The following is a 23,878-nucleotide window of genomic DNA, read 5'->3' on the forward strand; positions in this document are numbered from 1 at the left end:
CAGAGAGCTCTCAAGATCATTCCATACACAGGGCGCAAAAACACTGGATGTAGATTTACTTAATTACGTAGAGATCAACGGTTTCTCTAGAGTTAGCCTGTGATCAGGTTTGGGGACTCGTAAGTCTGTAGTTTAACAATGAAGTAATGTACGACGGAAGTTTGTGCAAGAGGGCTTTATTTTACATTTACATTTTAGTCATTTAGCAGACGCTCTTATCCAGAGCGACTTACAGTTAGTGAGTGCATACATCTTTTAGTTTTTTTCATACTGGCCCCCCGTGGGAATCGAACCCACAACCCTGGCGTTGCAAACGCCATGCTCTACCAACTGAGCTACACGGGGCTTTACAAACAAAAAGAGAAAGCCTACCCTATACTGTATACAAATAGTTCCTCCAATAGAGGACTGATGTTATAAAGTGCTGAATATGTTCTTGATTTTATGAAGTTGAACAGCTTTACAAGTCTCTCCAATGCAACACTCTACACACAACGGTCAATGAAGGCTTACAAACACAGACACACAATTCACCCATACACAAAATGTTACTTCTTTCTCTTGCAGTTTTAGAGGGGTCACCAACTCTTTTCTATGAAAGCATACATTCCCTGCACATACAGCGCCTTCAGAAAGTATTCATACCCCTTGACTTATTCCATATTTTGTTGTGTTACAGCCTGAATTCAAAAAGGATTAACAAATAAATAAATACATAAATATAATAATAATAATAATAATAATCTCACCCATCTACACACAGTATCCCATAATGATAAAGTGAAATACAGAAATACAGTGGGGAGAACAAGTATTTGATACACTGCCGATTTTGCAGGCTTTCCTACTTACAAAGCATGTAGAGGTCTGTAATTTTTATCATAGGTACACTTCAACTGTGAGAGACGGAATCTAAAACAAAAATCCAGAAAATCACATTGTATGATTTTAAGTAATTAATTTGCATTTTATTGCATGACATAAGTATTTGATACATCAGAAAAGCAGAACTTAATATTTGGTACAGAAACCTTTGTTTGCAATTACAGAGCATACGTTTCCTGTAGGTCTTGACCAGGTTTGCACACACTGCAGCAGGGATTTTGGCCCACTCCTCCATACAGACCTTCTCCAGATCCTTCAGGTTTCGGGGCTGTCGCTGGGCAATACGGACTTTCAGCTCCCTCCAAAGATTTTCTATTGGGTTCAGGTCTGGAGACTGGCTAGGCAACCCCAGGACCTTGAGATGCTTCTTACGGAGCCACTCCAAAGTTGCCCTGGCTGTGTGTTTCGGGTCGTTCTCATGCTGGAAGACCCAGCCACGACCCATCTTCAACGCTCTTACTGAGGGAAGGAGGTTGTTGGCCAAGATCTCACGATACATGGCCCCATCCATCCTCCCCTCAATACGGTGCAGTCGTCCTGTCCCCTTTGCAGAAAAGCATCCCCAAAGAATGATGTTTCCATCTCCATGCTTCACGGTTGGGATGGTGTTCTTGGGGTTGTACTCATCCTTCTTCTTCCTCCAAACACAGCGAGTGGAGTTTAGACCAAAAAGCTCTATTTTTGTCTCATCAGACCACATGACCTTCTCCCATTCCTCCTCTGGATCATCCAGATGGTCATTGGCAAACTTCAGGACGGGCCTGGACATGCGCTGGTTTGAGCAGGGGGACCTTGCGTGCGCTGCAGGATTTTAATCCATGAAGGCGTAGTGTGTTACTAATGGTTTTCTTTGAGACTGTGGTCCCAGCTCTCTTCAGGTCATTGACCAGGTCCTGCCGTGTAGTTCTGGGCTGATCCCTCACCTTCCTCATGATCATTGATGCCCCACGAGGTGAGATCTTGCATGGAGCCCCAGACCGAGGGTGATTGACCGTCATCTTGAACTTCTTCCATTTTCTAATAATTGCGCCAACAGTTGTTGCCTTCTCACCAAGCTGCTTGCCTATTGTCCTGTAGCCCAGCCCAGCCTTGTGCAGGTCTACAATTTTATCCCTGATGTCCTTACACAGCTCTCTAGTCTTGGCCATTGTGGAGAGGTTGGAGTCTGTTTGATTGAGTGTGTGGACAGGTGTCTTTTATACAGGTAACGAGTTCAAACAGGTGCCGTTAATACAGGTAATGAGTGGAGAACAGGAGGGCTTCTTAAAGAAAAACTAACAGGTCTGTGAGAGCCGGAATTCTTACTGGTTGGTAGGTGATCAAATACTTATGTCATGCAATAAAATGCAAATTAATTACTTAAAAATCATACAAATGTGATTTTCTGGATTTTTGTTTTAGATTCCGTCTCTCACAGATGAAGTGTACCTATGATAAAAATTACAGACCTCTACATGCTTTGTAAGTAGGAAAACCTGCAAACTCGGCAGTGTATCAAATACTTGTTCTCCCCACTGTACCTAATTAACATAAGTATTTACACGAGTCAATATTATGTAGAAGCACCTTTGGCAATGATTACAGCTGTGAATATTTCTGGGTAAGTCTCTAAGAGCTTTGCACAATATTTGCACATTCTTTTTTAAATTCTTCAATCTCTGTCAAGTTGGTTGTTGATCATTGGTAGACAGCCATTTAAGTGTTGCCATTGATTTTCAAGCCGATTTAAGTAAAAACCGTAACTAGGCCACTCAGGAACATTCAATGTTGTCTTCGTAAGCATCTCCAGTGTATATTTGGCCTTGTGTTATATGTTGTTGTCCTGCTGAAAGGTGAATGTCTCCATGTGTCTGTTGGAAAGCAGACAACCAGGTTCTTGGATTTTACCTGTGCTTAGCTTTATTCCGTTTCTTCTTATCCTAAAAAACTCCCTAGTCCTTACAGATGACAAGCATACCATTAAATGATGCAGCCACCACCATGCTAGAAAATATGAAGAGTAGTACTCAGTGATGTGTTGGGTTGGATTTGCCCCAAACATAACGCTTTGTATTCAGGACATAAAGTTAATTTCTTTGCCAAATTTTTTTCAGTTTTACTTTAGTTCCCTATTGCAAACATGATGCATGTTTTGGAATATTTTTATTCTGTACAGGCTTCCTTCTTTTCACTCTGTCAATTAGGTTAGGTTAGTAACTACAGTTTTCTCCTATCACAGCCATTAAACTCTATAACTGTTTTAAAGTCACCATTGGCCTCATGGTGAAATTCCTACCAAATCAAATCACATTTTATTTGTCACATACACATGTTTAGCAGATGTTATTGCAGGTGTAGCGAAATGCTTATGCTTCTAGCTCTGACAGTGCAGTAATATCTAACAATTTCACAAATCTAAGTAAGGAATGGAATTAACAATATATACATATATGGACGAGCAATGACACAGCGGCAGTGGCTCGGGTGGTTGATGTCCTTGATGATCTTTTTGGCCTTCCTGTGACATTGGGTGCTGTAGGTGGAGGGCGGGTAGTTTGCCCGCGGTAATGTGTTGGGCAGACCGCACCACCCTCTGGTGAGCCCTGCGGTTGCGGGCGGTGGAGTTGCCGTACCAGGCGGTGATACAGCCCGACAGGATGCTCTCAATTGTGCATCTGTAAAAGTTTGTGAGGGTTTTAGTTGCCAAGCCACATTTCTTCAGCCTCCTGAGGTTGAAGAGGCTCTGTTACGCCTTCTTCACCACACTGTCTATGTGGGGGAACCATTTCAGTTTGGCAGTGAAGCGTTCTACCTACTCCACTGCGGTCCCTTCGATGTGGATAGGGGGTGCACCCTGTGCTGTTTCCTGAAGTCCACGATCATCTCCTTTGTTTTGTTGATGTTGAATGAGAGGTTATTTTCCTGGCACCACATTCCCAGAGCCTTCACCTCCTCCCTGTAGGCTGTTTCGTCATTGTTGGTAATCAAGCTTACTACTGTTGTGTCGTCTTACATTTTAGTCATTTAGCACTCTTATCCAGAGCGACTTACAGTTAGTGAGTACATACATTTTCATACTGGCCCCCCGTGGGAATCGAACCCACAACCCTGGCGTTGCAAACGCCATGCTCTACCAACTGAGCTACACGGGACTACACATTCTTCAAACTTGATGATTGAGTTGGAGGCATGCTTGGCCACGCAGTCATGGGTGAACAGGGAGTACAGGAGGGGGCTGAGCACGCACCCTTGTGGGGCCCCAGTGTTGAGGATCAGCAAAGTGGAGGTGTTGTTTCCTACCTCTACGGCAACTGAGTTAGAAAGGATGCCTTTATCTTTGTAGTGACAGGGTGTATTTATACACCATCCAAAGTGTAATCAATAACTTCATCATGATCAAAAAAATACACTACCAGTCAAAAGTTTGAACACACTTACTCATTCAAGGGTTTTCCTTTATTTTTTACTATTTTCTACATTGTATCATAATAGTGAAGACATCAAAACTATGAAATAACACGTATGGAATCATGTAGTAACCAAAACAGTGTTAAACAAATCCAAATAAATGTTATATTTGAGATTGTTCAAATAGCCCCCCTTTGCCTTGATGACAGCTTTGCACACTCTTTGCAATCTCTCAACTAGCTTCATGAGGTAGTCACCTGGAATGCATTTCAATTAACAGGTGTGCCTTCTTATAAGTTAATTTGTGGAATTTATTTCCTTCTTAATGTGTTGAGCCAATTAGTTGTGTTGTGGCAAGGTAGGAGGGGTATACAGAAGATAGCCCTATTTGAAAAAATACCATATTATGGCAAGTACAGCTCAAATAAGCAAAGAGAAATGACAGTCCATCATTACTTCAAGACATGAAGGTCAGTCAAACCGGAAAATTTCAAGATCATTGAACGTTTCTTCAAGTGCAGTCGCAAAAACCATCAAGCGCTATGATGAAACTGGCTCTCATGAGGACCGCCACAGGAATGGAAGACCCAGAGTTACCTCTGCTGCAGAGGATAACTTTAGTAGAGTTACCAGCCTCAGAAATTGCAGCCCAAATAAATGCTTCACAGAGTTCAAGTAACAGACACATCTCAACATCAACTGTTCAGAGGAGACTGTGTGAATCAGGCCTTCATGGTCGAATTGCTGCAAAGAAACCACTACTAAAGGACACCAATAAGAAGAAGAGACTTGGTTGGGCCAAGGAACACGAGCAATGGACATTAGACCATGGAAATGTGTCCTTTCATCTTGAGTCCAAATTGGATATTTTTGGTTCCAACCGCCGTGTCTTTGTGACACACGGTGTGGGTGAACGGATTATCTCTGCATGTGTATTTCCCACTGTGAAGCATGGAGGAGGTGGTGTTATGTGGTGGGGGTGATTTGCTGGTGACACGGTCTACGATTTATTTAGAATTAAAAGGCACACTTAACCAGCATGGCTACCACAGCATTCTGCAGCGATACGCCATCCCATCTGGTTTGGGCTTAGTGGGACTATCATTTGTTTTTCAATAAGACAATGACCTAACACACCTCCAGGCTGTGTAAGGGCTATTTACCAAGAAGGAGAGTGATGGAGTGCTGCATCAGATGACCTGGCCTCCACAATCCCCCGACCTCAACCCAATTGAGATGGTTTGGGATGAGTTGGACCGCAGATTGAAGGAAAGCCAACAAGTGCTCAGCATTTGTGGGAACTCCTTCAAGACTGTTGGAAAAGCATTCCAGGTGAAGCTGGTTGAGAGAATGCCAAAAGTGTGCAAATATGTTATCAAGGCAAAGGGTGGCTATTTGAAGAATCTCAAACAAAAAATATATTTTGATTTGTTTAACACTTTTCTTAGGGGGTAGATCAGCTTTAATATTGCAGATAGATTGTAACAATTTAAAAGGCAATGCTACCAAATACTAATTGAGTGTATGTAAACTTCTGACCCACTGGGAAATGTGATGAAAGAAATAAAAGCTAAAATAAATCATTCTCTATACTATTATGACATTTCACATTCTTAAAATAAAGTGGTGATCCTGACTGACCTAAAAACAGGGAATTTTTACTAGGATTAAATGTTAGGAATTGTGAAAAACTGAGTTTAAATGTATGTGGCTAAGGTGTATGTAAACCTCCGACTTCAACTTTATATATATATATATATACACATATATATATACACACATATATATATATATATATATATATATACACACACATATATATATATATATATATATATATATACATATATATATATATATATATATATACACACACACACACATACATACAGTGGGGAGAACAAGTACTTGATACACTGCCGATTTTGCAGTTTTTCCTACTTACAAAGCATGTAGAGGTCTGTAATTTTTATCATAGGTACACTTCAACTGTGAGAGACGGAAAATGTATTGAAAAAATCCAGAAAATGTATTGAATTTTAAGTAATTAATTTGCATTTTATTGCATGACATAAGTATTTGATACATCAGAAAAGCATAACTTAATATTTGGTACAGAAACCTTTGTTTGCAATTACAGAGATCATACGTTTCCTGTAGGTCTTGACAAGGTTTGCACACACTGCAGCAGGGATTTTGGCCCACTCCTCCATACAGACCTTCTCCAGATCCTTCAGGTTTCGGGGCTGTTGCTGGGCAATACGGACTTTCAGCTCCCTCCAAAGATTTTCCTATTGGGTTCAGGTCTGGAGACTGGCTAGGTCACTCCAGGACCTTGAGATGCTTCTTACGGAGCCACTCGTTAGTTAGTTGCCCTGGCTGTGTGTTTCGGGTAGTTGTCATGCTGGAAGACCCAGCCATGACCCATCTTCAATGCTCTTACTGAGGGAAGGAGGTTGTTGGCCAAGATCTTGCGATACATGGCCCCATCCATCCTCCCCTCAATACGGTGCAGTCGTCCTGTCCCCTTTGCAGAAAAGCATCCCCAAAGAATGATGTTTCCACCTCCATGCTTCACGGTTGGGATGGTGTTCTTGGGGTTGTACTCATCCTTCTTCTTCCTCCAAACACGGCGAGTGGAGATTAGACCAAAAAGCTCTATTTTTGTCTCATCAGACCACATGACCTTCTCCCATTCCTCCTCTGGATCATCCAGATGGTCATTGGCAAACTTCAGACGGGCCTGGACATGCGTTTGGCTTGAGCAGGGGGACCTTGCGTGCGCTGCAGGATTTTAATCCATGATGGCCATGCTAGACCTCATGTGGCTGGAGTGTGTCAGCAGTTCCTGCAAGAGGAAGGCATTGATGCTATGGACTGGCCCGCCCGTTCCCCAGACCTGAATCCAATTGAGCACATCTGGGACATCATGTCTCGCTCCATCCACCTACGCCACGTTGCACCACAGACTGTCCAGGAGTTGGCGGATGCTTTAGTCCAGGTCTGGGAGGAGATCCCTCAGGAGACCATCCGCCACCTCATCAGGAGCATGCCCAGGCGTTGTAGGGAGGTCATACAGGCACGTGGAGGCCACACACACTACTGAGCCTCATTTTGACTTGCTTTAAGGACATTACATCAAAGTTGGATCAGCCTGTAGTGTGGTTTTCCACTTTAATTTTGAGGGTGACTCCAAATCAGACCTCCATGGGTTGATAAATGTGATTTCCATTGATAATTTTTGTGTGATTTCGTTGTCAGCACATTCAACTATGTAAAGAAAAAAGTATTTAATAAGATTATTTCATTCATTCAGATCTAGGATGTGTTGTTTAAGTGTTCCCTTTATTTTTTTGAGCAGTGTACATACATACACACACACACACACACACACACACACACACACAGTGCCTTCGGAAAGTATTCAGACCCCTTGACTTTTTCCACTTTGTTACATTACAGCCGTATTCTAAAATTGATTAAATTGCTTTTTTTCCCCTTCATCAATCTACACACAATACCTCATAACGACAAAGACAAAACAGATTTGTAGAAAAGTTTGCTAATTTATGAAAAATAATATATTTAATATTTACATAAGTATTCAGATCCTTTACTCAGTACATTCTTGAAGCACCTTTGGCAGCGATTACAGCCTCTATTCTTCTTGGGTATGAAGCTACAAGCTTGGCACAGCTCTATTTGCAGGTCTCTCCAGAGATGTTAGATCGGGTTCAAGTCTGGTCTCTGGCTGGGCTACTCATTGACGTTCAAAGACTTGTCTCGAAGCCACTCCTGCGTTGTCTTGGCTGTGTGCTTAGGGTCGTTGTCCTGTTGGAAGGTGAAGCTTTGCCCCAGTATGAGGTCATAAGCGCTCTGGAGCAGGTTTTCATTAAGGATCTCGCTGTACTTTGCTCCGTTCATCTTTGCCTCTATCATGACTAGTCTCCCAGTCCCTGCCGCTGAAAAACAACCCCACAGCATGATGCTGCCACCACAATACTTCACCGTAGGGATGGTGCCAGGTTTCCTCCAGACGTGACGCTTGGCATTCAGGCCAAAGAGTTCAATCTTGGTTTCATCAGACCAGAGAATCTTGTTACTCATGGTCTGAGAGTCTTTAGGTTCCTTTTGGCAAACTCCAAGCGGGCGGTCATGTGCCTTTTACTGAGGTATGGCTTCCGTCTGGCCACTCTACCATAAAGGCCTGATTGGTGGAGTGCTGCAGAGATGGTTGTCCTTCTGGAAGGTTCTCCTGAGTCCATGCAACTTAATATAATGTGACTTAAGCACATTTTTACTCCTGAACTTATTTAGGCTTGCCATAACAAAAGGGGTTGAATATTTATTGACTCAAGACAGTTCAGCTTTTCATTTGTAAACATTTCTAAAAACATAATTCCAATTTGATATTATGGGGTATTGTGTGTAGGCCAGTGACAAAAAATCTCAATGTAATACGAACTGTACACAAGAAAGCTCAGGAAATATTTTTATATACATGTTAATTTTCGATACACATATTTAAACACATTTTTTGGGTAGGTAGAAAACTACCTCCATACTTCCATTAATTTTTTTGTACCGTTTCCTTCAGACGAGTTCCGTGACACTTGTGGGGGTCGTACAGCAAAACGGAGAATCTCCCCTTTGTGGGATCACATTAGTTTGTAGCCCAAACAGTTTGGAAGCTACAAACAGAAGTTGGCACATCGACGGTACCGACTTCAGACGAGTCCCATGGGGCTTGTAGAGCAAAATGTGCATTAGTTTATAAGCCAAACCGTTCGGACGCTACAGATGTTTTCGTGAGAAGTCAGATTTTCAGGATGTCTCATGTTCTGACAAACATAGCTGCAAGTCAGCCACCTTCCACCGCAGATAAGGATGTATTTGATTGAGACGCAGCCCATGCAACAAAAAAAACAACTGATCTCTAGCTTAAACTGAAGGATTTTGATGGGGATTTTTAAAATTATGTTACTTAGATTGACGCAGTGGTGTGTCAATAGACTTCTAGGGGACAACGAGACTATGCTGGCCTCCATTGGACAAGATGATTGTACCTGTGATAAGGGGACAACAGACAGAAATGTGTGCTACGGAACGTTCCACAATGGAGCCCAGCATAGTCTCTATGCCTAGCAACCAGGGTGGCCTGTAATTATTCTGTCATTTTCAAAACATTCTATCCATCTCCTATGATGTTAGTCTACTTGCCTACTTTTTAAATTCTTTGACCAGTAAAACCATTAGCTAGTTCCACTTCACATTTGGAAGACTGAGGGTTAAGTCAAGCTAGTGTAGTACCCTGTACCTGAGGTTGAGTTGAGAATGAGTGTCATTCAATCCCGTCTTCATTGAAGTGTGACATAAGTGGGGAGCATAGTGGTAGGATACATCTTCAACAACACGGTCACAAACAGCTCAGCCATGTAGGAAAATGACTCCTTTTATTCTCTGCACACCAAAACCACAAAAGCACCATCAACCCTCTAGTGTAGGAACTTGACATTTACAATATGTATACAAAAGTATGTGGACACCCCTTCAAATTAGTGGATTCGACTATTTCAGCCACACCTGTTGCTGACAGGTGTATAAAATCGAGCACACAGCCATGCAATCTCCATAGACAAACACTGGCAGTAGAATGGCCTTACTACCCACCATTGTGACCTGTACACTCTCGTTGGCTGGCCCTCACTACATATTCGTCGCCAAACCCACTGGCTCCAGGTCATCTATAAATCACTTCTAGGCAAATCCCTGCCTTATCTTAGAACATTGGTCACCATAGCAACACCCACCCGTAGTATGCGTTCCAGCAGGTATATCTCACTGGTCATCCCCAAAGCCAACACCTCCTTTGGCCGCCATTCCTTCCAGTTCTCTGCTGCAAATGACTGGAACGAACTGCAAAAATCTCTGAAGCTGGAGACACTTATCTCCCTCACTAACTTTAAGCATCAGTTGTCAGAGCAGCTTACAGATCACTGCACCTGTACACAGCCCATCTGTAATTAGCCCACCCAACTACCTCATCCCCATATTGTTACTTACATTGTTATTTATTTTTCTAATTTGCACCCCAGTATCTCTATTTGCACATCATCTTCTGCACATCTATCAGTCCAGTGTTAATACTAAATTGTAATTATTTTGCACTATGGCCTATTTATTGCCTTACCTACATAACTTACTACATTTGCACACACTGTATATAGATTTTCTATTGTGTTTTTGACTGTACGTTTTTGTTTATTCCATATGTAACTCTGTTGTTGTTTTTATCGCACTGCTTTGCTTTATCTTGGCCAGGTCGCAGTTGTAAATGAGAACTTGTTCTCAACTGGCTTACCTGGTTAAATAAAGGTGAAATAAATACAAATACAACTGAAGAGCTCAGTGACTTTCAACGTAGCACCGTCATAGCATGCCACCTTTCCAACAAGTCAGTTTGTCAAAATTCTGCCCTGCTAGAGATGCCCCGGTCAACCGTAAGTGCTGTTATTGTGAAGTGGAAACATCTAGGAGTAGTAACGGCTCAGCCGCAAAGTGGTAGGCCACACAAGCTCACAGAAAGGGACCGCTGAGTGCTGAAGCATGTAGTGCGTAAAAATCGTCTGTCCTCCACTGCAACACTCACAACCAAATTCCAAACTGCCTCTGGAAGCAACGTTCGTCGGGAGCTTCATGAAATGGATTTCCCTGGCCGAGCCAAGATCACCATGTGCAATGCCAAGCGTCGGCTGGAATGGTGTAAAGCTCACCGCCGTTGGACTATGGAGCAGTGGAAACGCGTTCTCTGAAGTGATGAACAATCTGGCAGTCCAACGGACGACTCTGGGCTTGGCGGATGCCAGGAGAACACTACCTGCCTGAATGCATAGTGCCAACTGCAAAGTTTGGTAAAGGAGGAAAAATGGTCTGGGGCTGTTTTTCATGGTTCAGGCCTCTTTGTTCCAGTGAAGGGAAATCTTAATGCTACAGCATACAATGACATTCTAGACTATTCCGTGCTTCCAACTTTCTGGCAACAGTTTGGGGAAGACCCTTTCCTGTTTCAGCATGACAATGCCCCTGTGCACATACAGAAATGGTTTGTCGAGATCGGTGTGGAAGAACTTGACTGGCCTGCACAGAGCACTGACCTCAACCTCAAACACCTTTGGGATAATAATATATAATAATATGCCATTTAGCAGACACTTTTATCCAAAGCGACTTACAGTCATGTGTGCATACATTTTTACGTATGGGTGGTCCCGGGGATCGAACCCACTACCTTGGCGTTACAAGCGCCATGCTCTACCAATTGAGCTACAGAGGACCGACTGCGAGCCAGGCGTAATCCCCCAACTCCACTAATGAGCTTGTGGCTGAATGGAAGCCTTCCCAGAAGAGTGGAGGCTGTTATAGCAGCAAAAATGTTCGACGAGCAGGTGTCCACATACTTTTGGTCATGTAGTATATGTAGACGCTTGTCATTATCTATGTAGACTCATTTCATAATCCCATAGTTAATAAATATAAAGGGTCTTAGTGGCTATGGCAATATAGGGTGATTGCTATATTGCCTCAATTTCATAGATAATGTTCATGTGCATTGGCACCATAAAAAGGAGTCGCCATAAAAAGTAGTTAATGAGAATATGGTAATTTTCAGAGTGTTTAAGAACTCTGGTGATACATTTACATTAGTCATTTAGCAGACGCTCTTATCCACAGCGGCTTACCGTAGCGAGTGCATAGATCTTTGTACTGGTCCCCCATGGGAATCGAACCCACAACCCTATATAATGTAACTCCTTTCTGACCTTGTTTTAAATGCAATTCCCTTCCCTCTTTTCCCTCTCTAGGGTTTTCCTCCCTGCCACAGTCGTTCTGTGTCAAATTAGTTTGTAAAAAGCATGACATCAATACCATTTAGGTGTCATGAATTTAGAGCATTTGACCTGCACCCCATAAAATGTGGCATGTGCAATAATGTTTTATAACCAAGCTTGATGACCAAGTCCCCTGAACAACAGTTGCCATCAAGCTTGATTCATTAGACTGTGAAACATTATTGCACAAGCCACACTTTACTATCGGTTTGCAGTCCAAATCAACCATTCATCCCTCAACCTGTAGGCACAGAGTTTTGGTGGCCCGCCGCTGCTAAATGAATATAGGGGAAACACTGAGGCCTATTTGCTTAGCATTTTCTGAGTGAGTGAGTGAGTGAGTGAGTGAGTGAGTGAGTGAGTGAGTGAGTGAGTGAGTGAGAGAGAGAGAGAGAGAGAGAGAGAGTGTGTGAGTGAGAGAGAGAGAAATAATGTGTGAGACATTTCCTACCCTAATTCGATACAAAGTCCATAATAATCTGACTGAGTGTGCCACATCAGCCACACCATAGGGGTCAATAACCCCATGGTAGATAGTAGTAAAGGTAGTGCTGGATCGGATGTTGTCCATGTCCGTCAGCTCAGACAGACACTTTGGACAGATGGTTGAGACGCCTAAAGGTTGAAGCTGACAGTCCATGATTAAACACAAGCAATTACATCCCCAGCAGCCTGAATCTCTCCTCTTCTCCCGCTCAACAGGTTTATTATTCAGGGGACTCAAGAGAACACACATGCACGTGCGTGCGAACACGCACACAACAAACACACACACACACAGCATCAACATACCTATAAGCCAGGTGAGTGCTACACTTTTATAGTGAATGAAGGGTGTTTCCCTCCATACAATGTAGCCTAAAGCACTTTGAGTACCCGGTGGAATAAACCAATGTAAAATGTACTTGTATACAGACAGTAGTTTCAGCATTTCACTGGACTGGCCTCATTTACCCTGCTAATACCTATTTTACCTCCTTAACTTAGAAAAGATGCTTCTTGCATTGAATAGAGACAGCTCTCCAGCTCCCTGCACTCTATAGCATGATAAATCTCCTTAACGGCTGCCTTGGAATAATTGAAAAAGAGAAGTACATTAAAAGTGTCTAATGAAATATAGGAAAGCGCTTCTCTCTCCCAGTTCATAAATCCAGGCCAGAGCACCCAGCTATTCCGACAGACTTTCTTCTCCATTTTATGACTAAGAGGGTTTATATCACCAGAGAGCCCAGGGTGGGGGGCTGGGGATTCATGTCAGCAATCGTAAGTTTGGAGACAGGGGTGACAGCCAGTTTATAGCCAGTCTGGGGCTGGGGGTTGATCAATGTGCTCAGAGCTTACTGCTATACATGACCCAGAGACAGGGCCGGCATTTTGGGGACTGGCCCGCCCTACCGTACTTCCCTGCACATCAAAATAAAATAATAAAATATTGATCATTTATTTGACAGAGACACGCGCCAACAGAAAGACGCATCAATCTTAGATAAAGCATCCGAGTGAGCGAAACAGCGCCCCTCTGTCTCAGTATGTGTAGCCCATGTATCTGATGCTGTCTGGACAAAAAGAGTAAAGCATGTCATACTCTTTTCGGCCAGATAGAAACAGATACATGGGCTACATATAGTGAGACAGATGGGCGCTGTTTCGCTCACTCTGATGCTTTCTCCGGTGAGATTGTTTCAGCAGAGAGGAAGAGGCGAAGCGAGAGGACTCACTCTCACCTAAATCTGTCCAGAATAAGCCCAATGCATTTCTATTGGCTTCTACCCCCCCTCCCCCACAAAAACTAAAACAAAGTGGTTGTCCCACTGGCTATCATAAGTTGAATGCACCAATTTGTAAGTCACTCTGGATAAGAGTGTCTGCTAAATGACGTAAACGTAAATGTAAATTAATATGCAGACCTAAGCTTTTGCCTGCCTTCTTGCCTTTGGGACAATGACTCCCATTGTTAGGGCGGAGACATGAGCATCTCATGATTTTTTATTTATTTATTTATTTATTTCACCTTTATTTAACCAGGTAAGCCAGTTGAGAACAAGTTCTCATTTACAACTGCGACCTGGCCAAGATAAAGCAAAGCAGTGCGATAAAAACAACAACAACACAGAGTTACATATGGAATAAACAAAACGTACAGTCAAAAACACAATAGAAAATCTATATACAGTGTGTGCAAATGTAGTAAGTTATGGAGGTAAGGCAATAAATAGGCCATAGTGCAAAATAATTACTGTTATAATTCAGTATTAACACTGAAGTGATAGATGTGCAGAAGATGATGTGCAAATAGAGATACTGGGGTGCAAATGAGCGAAATAAATAACAATGTAAATAACAATATGGGGATGAGGTAGTTGGGTGGGCTAATTACAGATGGGCTGTGTACAGGTGCAGTGATCGGTAAGCTGCTCTGACAACTGATGCTTAAAGTTAGTGAGGGAGATAAGTGTCTCCAGCTTCAGAGATTTTTGCAGTTCGTTCCAGTCATTTGCAGCAGAGAACTGGAAGAAATGGCGACCAAAGGAGGTGTTGGCTTTGGGGATGACCAGTGAGATATACCTGCTGGAACGCATACTACGGATGGGTGTTGCTATGGTGACCAATGAGCTAAGATAAGGCAGGGATTTGCCTAGCAGTGATTTATAGATGACCTGGAGACAGTGGGTTTGACGACGAACATGTAGTGAGGGCCAGCCAACGAGAACGTACAGGTCACAATGGTGGGTATTATATGGGGCTTTGGTGGCAAAATGGATGGCACTGTGATAGACTATATCCAATCTGCTGAGTAGAGTGTTGGAAACTATTTTTTAAATGACATCGCCGAAGTCAATGATCGGTAGGATAGTCAGTTTTACGAGGGCATGTTTAGCAGCATGAGTGAAGGAGGCTTTGTTGCGAAATAGGAAGCCGATTCTAGATTTCACTTTGGATTAGAAATGCTTAATGTTAGTCTGGAAGGAGAGTTTACGGTCTAACCAGACACCTAGGTATTTGTAGTTGTCCACATATTCTAAGTCAGACCCGCCGAGAGTAGTGATTCTAGTCGGGCAGGCGGGTGCAAGCAGCATTCGATTGAAGAGCATGCATTTAGTTTTACTAGCGTTTAAGAGCAGTTGGAGGCCACAGAAGGAGTGTTGTATGGCATTGAAGCTCGTTTGGAGGTTTGTTAACACAGTGTCCAATGAAGGGTCAGATGTATACAAAATGGTGTCGTCTGCGTAGAGGTGGATCTGAGAGTCACCAGCAGCAAGAGCGACATCATTGATATACACAGAGAATAGTCGGCCCGAGAATTGAACCCTGTGGCACCCCCATAGAGACTGCCAGAGGGCCAGACAACAGGCCCTCCGATTTGACACATTGAACTCTATCTGAGAAGTAGTTGGTGAACCAGGCGAGGCAGTCATTTGAGAAACCAAGGCTATTTAGTCTGCCAATAAGAATGTGGTGATTGACAGAGTCAAAAGCCTTGGCCAGGTCAATGAAGACGGCTGCACAGTACTGTCTTTTATCGATCGCGGATATTATATCGTTTAGGACCTTGAGCGTGGCTGAGGTACACCCATGACCAGCTCGGAAACCAGATTGCATAGCGGAGAAGGTACGGTGGGATTCAAAATGGTCGGTGATCTGTTTGTTAACTTGGCTTTCAAATACTTTTGAAAGGCAGGGCAGGATGGATATAGGTCTGTAACAGTTTGGATCTAGAGTGTCACCCCCTTTGAAGAGGGGGATGACCGTGGCAGCTTTCCAATCTCTGGGGATCTCAGACGATACGAAAGAGAGGTTGAACAAGCTGGTAAAAGGGGTTGCGACAATTTCGGCAGCTAATTTTAGAAAGGGTCCAGATTGTCTAGGCCAGCTGATTTGTGGGGGTCCAGATTTTGCAGCTCTTTCAGAACATCAGCTATCTGAATTTGGGTGAAGGAGAAGTGGGGGGGGGGGGGCAAGTTGCAGCGGAGGGTGCAGAGCTGGTGGCCGGGGTAGGGGTAGCCAGGTGGAAAGCATGGCCAGCCGTAGCAAAATGCTTGTTGAAATTTTCGATTATCGTAGATTTATCGGTAGTGACAGTGTTTCCTAGCCTCAGTGCAGTGGGCAGCTGGGAGGAGGTGCTCATATTCTCCATGGACTTTACAGTGTCCCAAAACATTTTGGAGTTAGTGCTACAGAATGCAAATTTCTGTTTGAAAAAGTTAGCCTTTGCTTTCCTAACTGATTGTATACATATATTGGTTCCTGACTTCCCTGAAAAGTTGCATATCGCGGGAGCTGTTTGATGCTAATGCAGCACGCCACAGGATGTTTTTGTGCTGGTCAAGGGCAGTCAAGTCTGGGGTGAACCAGGGGCTATATCTGTTCTTAGTTCGGAATTTTTTTGAATGGGGCATGCTTATTTAAGATGGAGAGGAAAGCACTTTTAAAGAACAACCAGGCATCCTCTACTGACGGAATGAGGTCAATATCCATCCAGGATACCCGGGCCAGGTCAATTAGAAAGGCCTGCTCGCTGAAGTGTTTCAGGGAGCGTTTGACAGTGATGAGGGGTGGTCGTTTGACCGCGGACCCATTACGGACGCAGGCAATGAGGCAGTGATCGCTGAGATCCTGGTTGAAGACAGCAGAGGTGTATTTAGAGGGTAAATTTGTCAGGATGATATCTATGAGGGTGCCCATGTTAAAGGATTTAGGGTTGTACCTGGTAGGTTCCCTGATAATTTGTGTGAGATTGAGGGCATCTAGTTTAGATTGTAGGACAGCCGGGGTGTTAAGCATATCCCAGTTTAGGTCACCAAGCAATACGAACTCTGAGGATAGATGGGGGGCAATCAATTTGCATATGGTGTTCAGGGCACAGCTGGGGGCTGAGGGGGGTCTGTAGCAAGCGGCAATAGTGAGAGACTTATTTCTGGAAAGGTGGATTTTTAGAAGTAGAAGCTCAAACTGTTTGGGCACAGACCTGGATAGTATGATAGAGCTCTGCAGGCTCTCTCTACAGTAGATTGCAACTCCGCCCCCTTTGGCAGTTCTATCTAGACGGAAAATGTTGTAGTTGGGAATGGACATTTCAGAATCTTTGGTGGCCTTCCTAAGCCAGGATTCAGACACTGCTAGAACATCAGGGATGGCGGAGTGTGCTAACGCAGTGAATAACTCAAACTTAGGGAGGAGGCTTCTGATGTTAACATCAAAGAAACCAAGGCTTTTGCGGTTACAGAAGTCAACAAATGATAGCGCCTGGGGAGCAGGAGTGATACTGGGGGCTACAGGGCCTGGGTTAACCTCTACATCACCAGAGGAGTTGAATAAGGATACGGCTAAAGGCTTTAAGAACTATTTTTGTAGTGCGTTGGGTACAGAGAAAAAAAGGGGCAGATTTCCGGGCGTTGTAGAATAGATTCAGGGCATTATGTACAGACAAGGATATGGAAGGATGAGTACAGTGGAGGTAAACCTAAGCGTTGGGTAAAGATGAAAGAGATACCATCACTGGAGGCACCGATTGAGCCGGTCTTTCCGCATGTGTGGGGGGTGGGACAAATGAGCTATCTGAGACAGGTTGAGCAGGACTGGGGGCTCTACATTGAAAAAGTACAGTTAGAACTAACCGAAACAGCAATAGGCAAGGCATATTGACATGGGAGAGAGCCATAAAGCAGTCACAGGTGTTATTCGAGAGAGCTAAGACAACAGCTGGTAATGGCGACAAAAGTTTTAGTTGAGGTTAAACAGGATGGGGTACCGTATAAAGGAACAGTCCAGCAGGCATCAGCTGTGTAGCTGAGTGATCATAAGGTCCAGTGAACAGAAATAAGTGAGTCCGGGAGCAGTTCAGTGGCTGCTACGCTACAGGCGAGCTGGAGGCACGGCTGTTGATTGCGTGTGCTAGCGGGCCGGGGCTAGCAGATGGATCTTCATGGTCGTCGCAACGGGAAGCCTGTTGAAACCACATCAGACGATTACGTCGGCAGACCAGTCGTGATGGATCGGCGGGGCTCTGTGTCAACACCAGGAGGTCCCGTCCGGTTGACAGAGAAGTAGATAGCCGGGAGATGGGTCTGGCTCGAGGCTAGCGCAAGGCTAACTGGGGTTAGCTTCAGGACAGTGGTGATTAGCCAACAATGACAACAGCCATTCGGTTGCAGCTAGCTAGTTGCGATGATCCGGTGTTAAGGTACAGTGATTCAGTGATTCCGGCAAAAAATCTGATATGCTCTGGCTCGATAGCGTTATGTGGCTGACAATTGTCCAGGCTAGAGCTGGCTGGTAGGTGGTGCAGGCCACGGCCAGGGACAATGGTGAAGACTGCTAACGGTGGCTAATAGCAAGTAGATAGTTAGCTGGCTAGTTTCAGCCAGAGGTTCTGGATAAAAATGTATGAAGAAACAACAGAATCCGTTCCATTGGGTGAGGCGGGTTGCAGGAAAGTATATTTAGTTAAAGGATGGAAAGTGAGATTGAGAAATATATACAGTGAGGGAAAAAAGTATGATCCCCTGCTGATTTTGTACGTTTGCCCACTTACAAAGAAATTATCAGTCTATAATTTTTATGGTAGGTTTATTTGAACAGTGAGAGATAGAATAACAACAAAAAATCCATGAAAAACACATTTCAAAAATGTTATAAATTGATTTGCATTTTAATGAGGGAAATAAGTATTTGACCCCCTCTCAATCAGAAAGATTTCTGGCTCCCAGGCGTCTTTTATACAGGTAACAAGCTGAGATTAGGAGCACACTCTTAAAGGGAGTGCTCCTAATCTCAGCTTGTTACCTGTATAAAAGACACCTGTCCACAGAAGCAATCAATCAGATTCCAAACTCTCCACCATGGCCAAGACCAAAGAGCTTTCCAAGGATGTCAGGGACAAGATTGTAGACCTACACAAAGCTGGAATGGGCTACAAGACCATCGCCAAGCAGCTTGGTGAGAAGGTGACAACAGTTGGTGTGATTATTCGCAAATGGAAGAAACACAAAGTAACTGTCAATCTCCCTCGGCCTGGGGCTCCATGCAAGATCTCACCTCGTGGAGTTGCAATGATCATGAGAACGGTGAGGAATCAGCCCAGAACTACACGGGAGGATCTTGTCAATGATCTCAAGGCAGCTGGGACCATAGTCACCAAGAAAACAATTGGTAATACACTACGCCGTGTTTGGAGGAGGAGGAATGCTGCCTATGACCCCAAGAACACCATCCCCACCGTCAAACATAGAGGTGGAAACATTCTGCTTTGGTGGTGTTTTTCAGCTAAGGGGACAGGACAACTTCACCGCATCAAAGGGACGATGGACGGGGCCATGTACAGTCAAATCTTGGGTGAGAACCTCCTTCCCTCAGCCAGGGCATTGAAATGGGTCGTGGATGGGTATTCCAGCATGACAATGACCCAAAACACATGGCCAAGGCAACAAATGAGTGGCTCAAGAAGAAGCACATTAAGGTCATGGAATGGCCTAGCCAGTCTCCAGACCTTAATCCCATAGAAAATCTGTGGAGGGAGCTGAAGGTTCGAGTTGCCAAACGTCAGCCTCGAAACCTTAATGACTTGGAGAAGATCTGCAAAGAGGAGTGGAACAAAATCCCTCCTGAGATGTGTGCAAACCTGGTGGCCAACTACAAGAAACGTCTGACCTCTGTGATTGCCAACAACGGTTTTGCCACCAAGTACTAAGTCATGTTTTGCAGAGGGGTAAAATACTTATTTCCCTAATTAAAATGCAAAATCAAATTATAAAATTTTTGACATGCGTTTTTTCTGGATTTTTGTTGTTGTTATTCTGTCTCTCACTGTTCAAATAAACCTACCATTAAAATTATAGACTGATCATGTCTTTGTCAGTGGGCAAACGTACAAAATCAGCAGGGGATCAAATACTTTTTTCCCCTCACTGTACGAAAAAGACAAAAAAAAAAAAAAACAGGCTATTTACATGAGGACACTACAGAAAACACGACCGCACTGCTATGCCATCTTGGAATTGAAATGGAATTATATATAGCTCTCTGGTTTTAGGCAGCCATTTGCGAATTGGAAAGTAAAGTTGGCGTGTGCACAGTTCAGCTGCTGGCTTCCTCAAAAGTATGTTCAGGTTTTGCCTAAACGATATAATTACTCCTGCCTAAATAAAATAATTCAAAATACTTCACTAGAGAGCATGACTTAGGCCTAACAAACACGTAGGCCTATTTGGGAAGCCCACGTGGCCATAGGCCTAGCTCATTATTGAGTTGCGGTTGTCAGTGAAAAGCATCTAAAAGATGTGTGAAGATAATGTGTCTTGAGTATCATTTAAAATGTTGAGACAAGAAGAAGGGGAGAGGGGTGTGGCGAAGATATGGCTCGTCTCTCTCCAGCATGCATGCACTCAGCTCTCCAGAATGCACTCAGCTGTCTCCCGCCAATCCTTGCATATTCATTGTTTCATTGTGAGAATTGTTTGCCCTTTGACTGTTTCTTTTAGCAATTCCCCATTACATATGTCACCAGCAGACCTGGTAGATGTACTGTTAATCCTTTTGTTTGGAGTGCTCCATGTGAGCAATGAGCATTTGTCTGGTTTCGCTGTCCTAATAATGTTGAGAGCACGCGTGCCTGAGCACACAGAGAAGTACCTGGCTTGCTGTGCGCAAATGTAGGAAAGTGTCCGAGTTAGGATCGTCTTAACTCACCACCTCCACCACTAATAACCTGAGCTTTTCAGTCATTTTTTCTTCACCTCACACAGTAGGTCAACAAAGTCGGTTTGAACATCCATTTCAACGATAATAGTTCCTCACAGTAATAGAAAGAATCCAGGCCTCGATAATCACCAAGCCTCGTCGTGAAATAGCTAAATATCATGATCTGATGATCCCATATATCCAGTGGAAACGTCATAAAACACCAGAACATTTTTCCCTTGGGCAAAAACAGCTGTCTGTCCCTGAGCTCACGGTCACTGGAAACTCTGAGGGTCCAGAACAGACTGTTGATACAATGTCGCAAATTCGCTAGGGACAGCTTCGGGCCAGATCCAGTTGATTGATTTAAATCCATGTTGCACTTCACTAGCTATGGCTCAAGTCAAGACAGATAGAAAGGAAGGCAGACAGACAGGTGGAGTAGAGAGTTGAATGATATTGAAAGAACCTGAATTTTCATCAGGGTATTTTCTACAGTTTTTAATTTGTCGGCTTTAGGCCTATGTATTTTACTTAGTTGACGACGGATGTTATAGGCCTACTGCTGCATTGGCCTATAGGCTATCCCTGAGTTCCATGCGCTCATTTCTTTAGCCTCCAATGGATCCATATGGCAGAGGCTGGGGATCTCGCGTCAGATTTGTATCATTTTAATACCGATTTTTATGATTAGCCATGTGACAATGATTTTTGAGAAACAAAAACTATATTATTGGAATGAAACTGCTCCACGCATATGAAAATCATAACTGGCACGCAGATCGGTAGAAATGGTAGGATAAATTGTAAGCTTTTCCGAACTTGAAACTCACGCGCCACCTATGGTCTTTACTGTTACACCCATTTTTTTTAAATGGTATACGAGCAAGCACGTACACACATAGGAGGTCCCGTGAAAAAAACGTGCCCCCCTATGGAAATCAAATGCCTGTCCAACTGATTGATTCTGGCGCTGGCCCTGTCCTGAGAGCTGTAACGTCACCTCACAAATCCCAGCCCAGTTTGTACCACACTGATGGAGAGAGGCCAGACTACTAGAGGAGTATTACCAAACGTTTTTGCACTGTGCCCCACTTAAAAGGTTTTTGACCAACAAAATGTTTCTCAGGACAACCCAGTTTTTAGCCGTGACCGCAGGACTGGCTGAAAGCCACCATGTGGGAATCACTGGACCACACAACATTCTGTGACCCCAACTCAAGTACTCAGACTCTTTATGTCGAGTACCTTGGTGTTGACATAATTCCAGCAGACTGAGCCAACTAGTAGGATCTAGACTTTCAATCAGGCCATCCTACTGAAAGAGCCAGATATAACACAGCCATTACATTATAACGCAGCTATTAAACAACCATTAATCACGCTCTAGTCAGACACAGCTGAAATCATATTACTGATTTGTTAATGTCTGTGTCACAAATCCCAAAGTGTTGAAGAACAGGTGATGACAGCACAACAGTGCCATAGAAATGGAAGGGGTGAAGAGACATGGCTCATACCTCTACAATGGTGACTTTGGCTGCCTTGCACATGGGCTGGTTGAAGTTCCTGGCTGTTTTCCTAAAAAAAAAAAAAAAAAAAAGAGAGAGCGAGAAAGAAAGAGAAAGAAAGAGAGAGCGAGGACATTAGCTCACAAGCATTCATGAGGGAGGCAACAAGGGAGCAATACAAGAAAGCAGGCACAGAGAAGTAATAGAATGGAAGTACAATTAGTCAATTAAGCAATAAGGCATAACAGGCAGTGCAGTATCATGAATACAGTCACAGGTAAATGCCATTGTTCAGCCCGGCGCGATAGGGAAGGTTTTATAACATGAGTTACAGCATTAACATTGCCTGTTTTTGCCTGTGAAATTAAAGGGGATTGTTTATTGCAAAGTAGATACTGCGCTCTTGTGGTGACAAATTGAATTGCATTTACTATCACTTATTTTCAGTGTACAGGAGAGTAATCGTTCAGCGGCAAAAAACAATACGGGTCCGTTTTTATGTGGACCTAGAGATTGTTCTTCTCACATACTGACAGACAAGGGAACTAAGAAGAAAAGTCAATTCAGTCAGACGTCATTTCAATTTTCTACAGATTTTCTGGAGAAAGTTCAATCTCTTTAAGCGGTCAAGTGTCAACATCTTAATTCAGTCACCAAGCCTAAAAGCTCTCATCTCCTACCAGCAATCCATATGGCACAGAGCAACCAGCAGGCCCGGAGTTTTCCTTATTGTGGAAACATCACCAGGTGATTAGAAAGGGTTAAACCTGCCCTGGGACAAGCAGTGGCCTAAATCACAGTGGTTTGGGTAAATATTTAGTGTTGAATGGATATGTATTGCATAATGTACATTTACTTGGGCTCCCGAGTGGCGCAGTAGTCTAAGGCACTGCATCTCAGTGCTTGAGGCTTCACTACAGACTCCCTGGTTCGATTCCTGGCTGTATCACAACCGGCCGTGATTGGGAGTCCCATAGGGTGGCACATTTGGCCGGTGTAGGCAGTCATTGTAAATAAGAATTTGTTCTTAACTGACTTGCCTAGTTAAATAAAGGTAAAAAAAAAAAAATATCAATACTACGCTGATGGCTTTTTTGAAATAATGATGCACCCCGTCTGTTCAAAAGCATTACTGTCTTAGTGATAGCAGACTTCAGGGGTAAATAAGCACCTATGCTTTGCGCAAGGATACAAGGAGCAGGATGAAGTAGCTTGCCCTGATATCAGGTAACTTTTATCCCCAAAATAAGTGATTGACAGACACAGGTTGGGTGAATGTATTGGCAGCTACCTGAAGATGACGTTCCCGGCCTTGTCGGCCTTCCAGGCCTTGACCAGAGCAAAGTCTCCAGTGATGGCCTTCTCCATGATGTAGTGCCTGCCATTAAACTCCCGCACCTGCCAAACAACAACACAGGAAGCAGCTCAAGAGACGGACTAGAAGACTCTGGATATGACAGCATTTTGAGTGTGGTTACAGAGGCTAGTGCGCCATGTCAGTATAGGCAGATTGTGTGATGAAAACAGACT

At 43.6% G+C, this 23,878-nt stretch overlaps 1 protein-coding gene across 1 annotated transcript in view; it reads right to left on the reverse strand.

The window, feature by feature from the left end:
- The window catches only part of LOC121585135 (succinyl-CoA:3-ketoacid coenzyme A transferase 1, mitochondrial-like), a 109,028-nt gene that overhangs the window by 57,893 nt on the left and 27,257 nt on the right, over positions 1-23,878 (reverse strand). Inside the window, exons 6-7 of the mRNA XM_041901503.2 lie at positions 23,640-23,746; positions 22,358-22,418 (exon numbers count right to left, since the gene is read on the reverse strand). Of these exons, the coding sequence (XP_041757437.1) occupies positions 22,358-22,418; positions 23,640-23,746 (168 nt within the window). The remainder of the gene's footprint in view (positions 1-22,357; positions 22,419-23,639; positions 23,747-23,878) is intronic.

Source organism: Coregonus clupeaformis, unplaced genomic scaffold (genome assembly GCF_020615455.1).
Source record: "Coregonus clupeaformis isolate EN_2021a unplaced genomic scaffold, ASM2061545v1 scaf0011, whole genome shotgun sequence".
Taxonomy (NCBI): domain Eukaryota; kingdom Metazoa; phylum Chordata; class Actinopteri; order Salmoniformes; family Salmonidae; genus Coregonus; species Coregonus clupeaformis.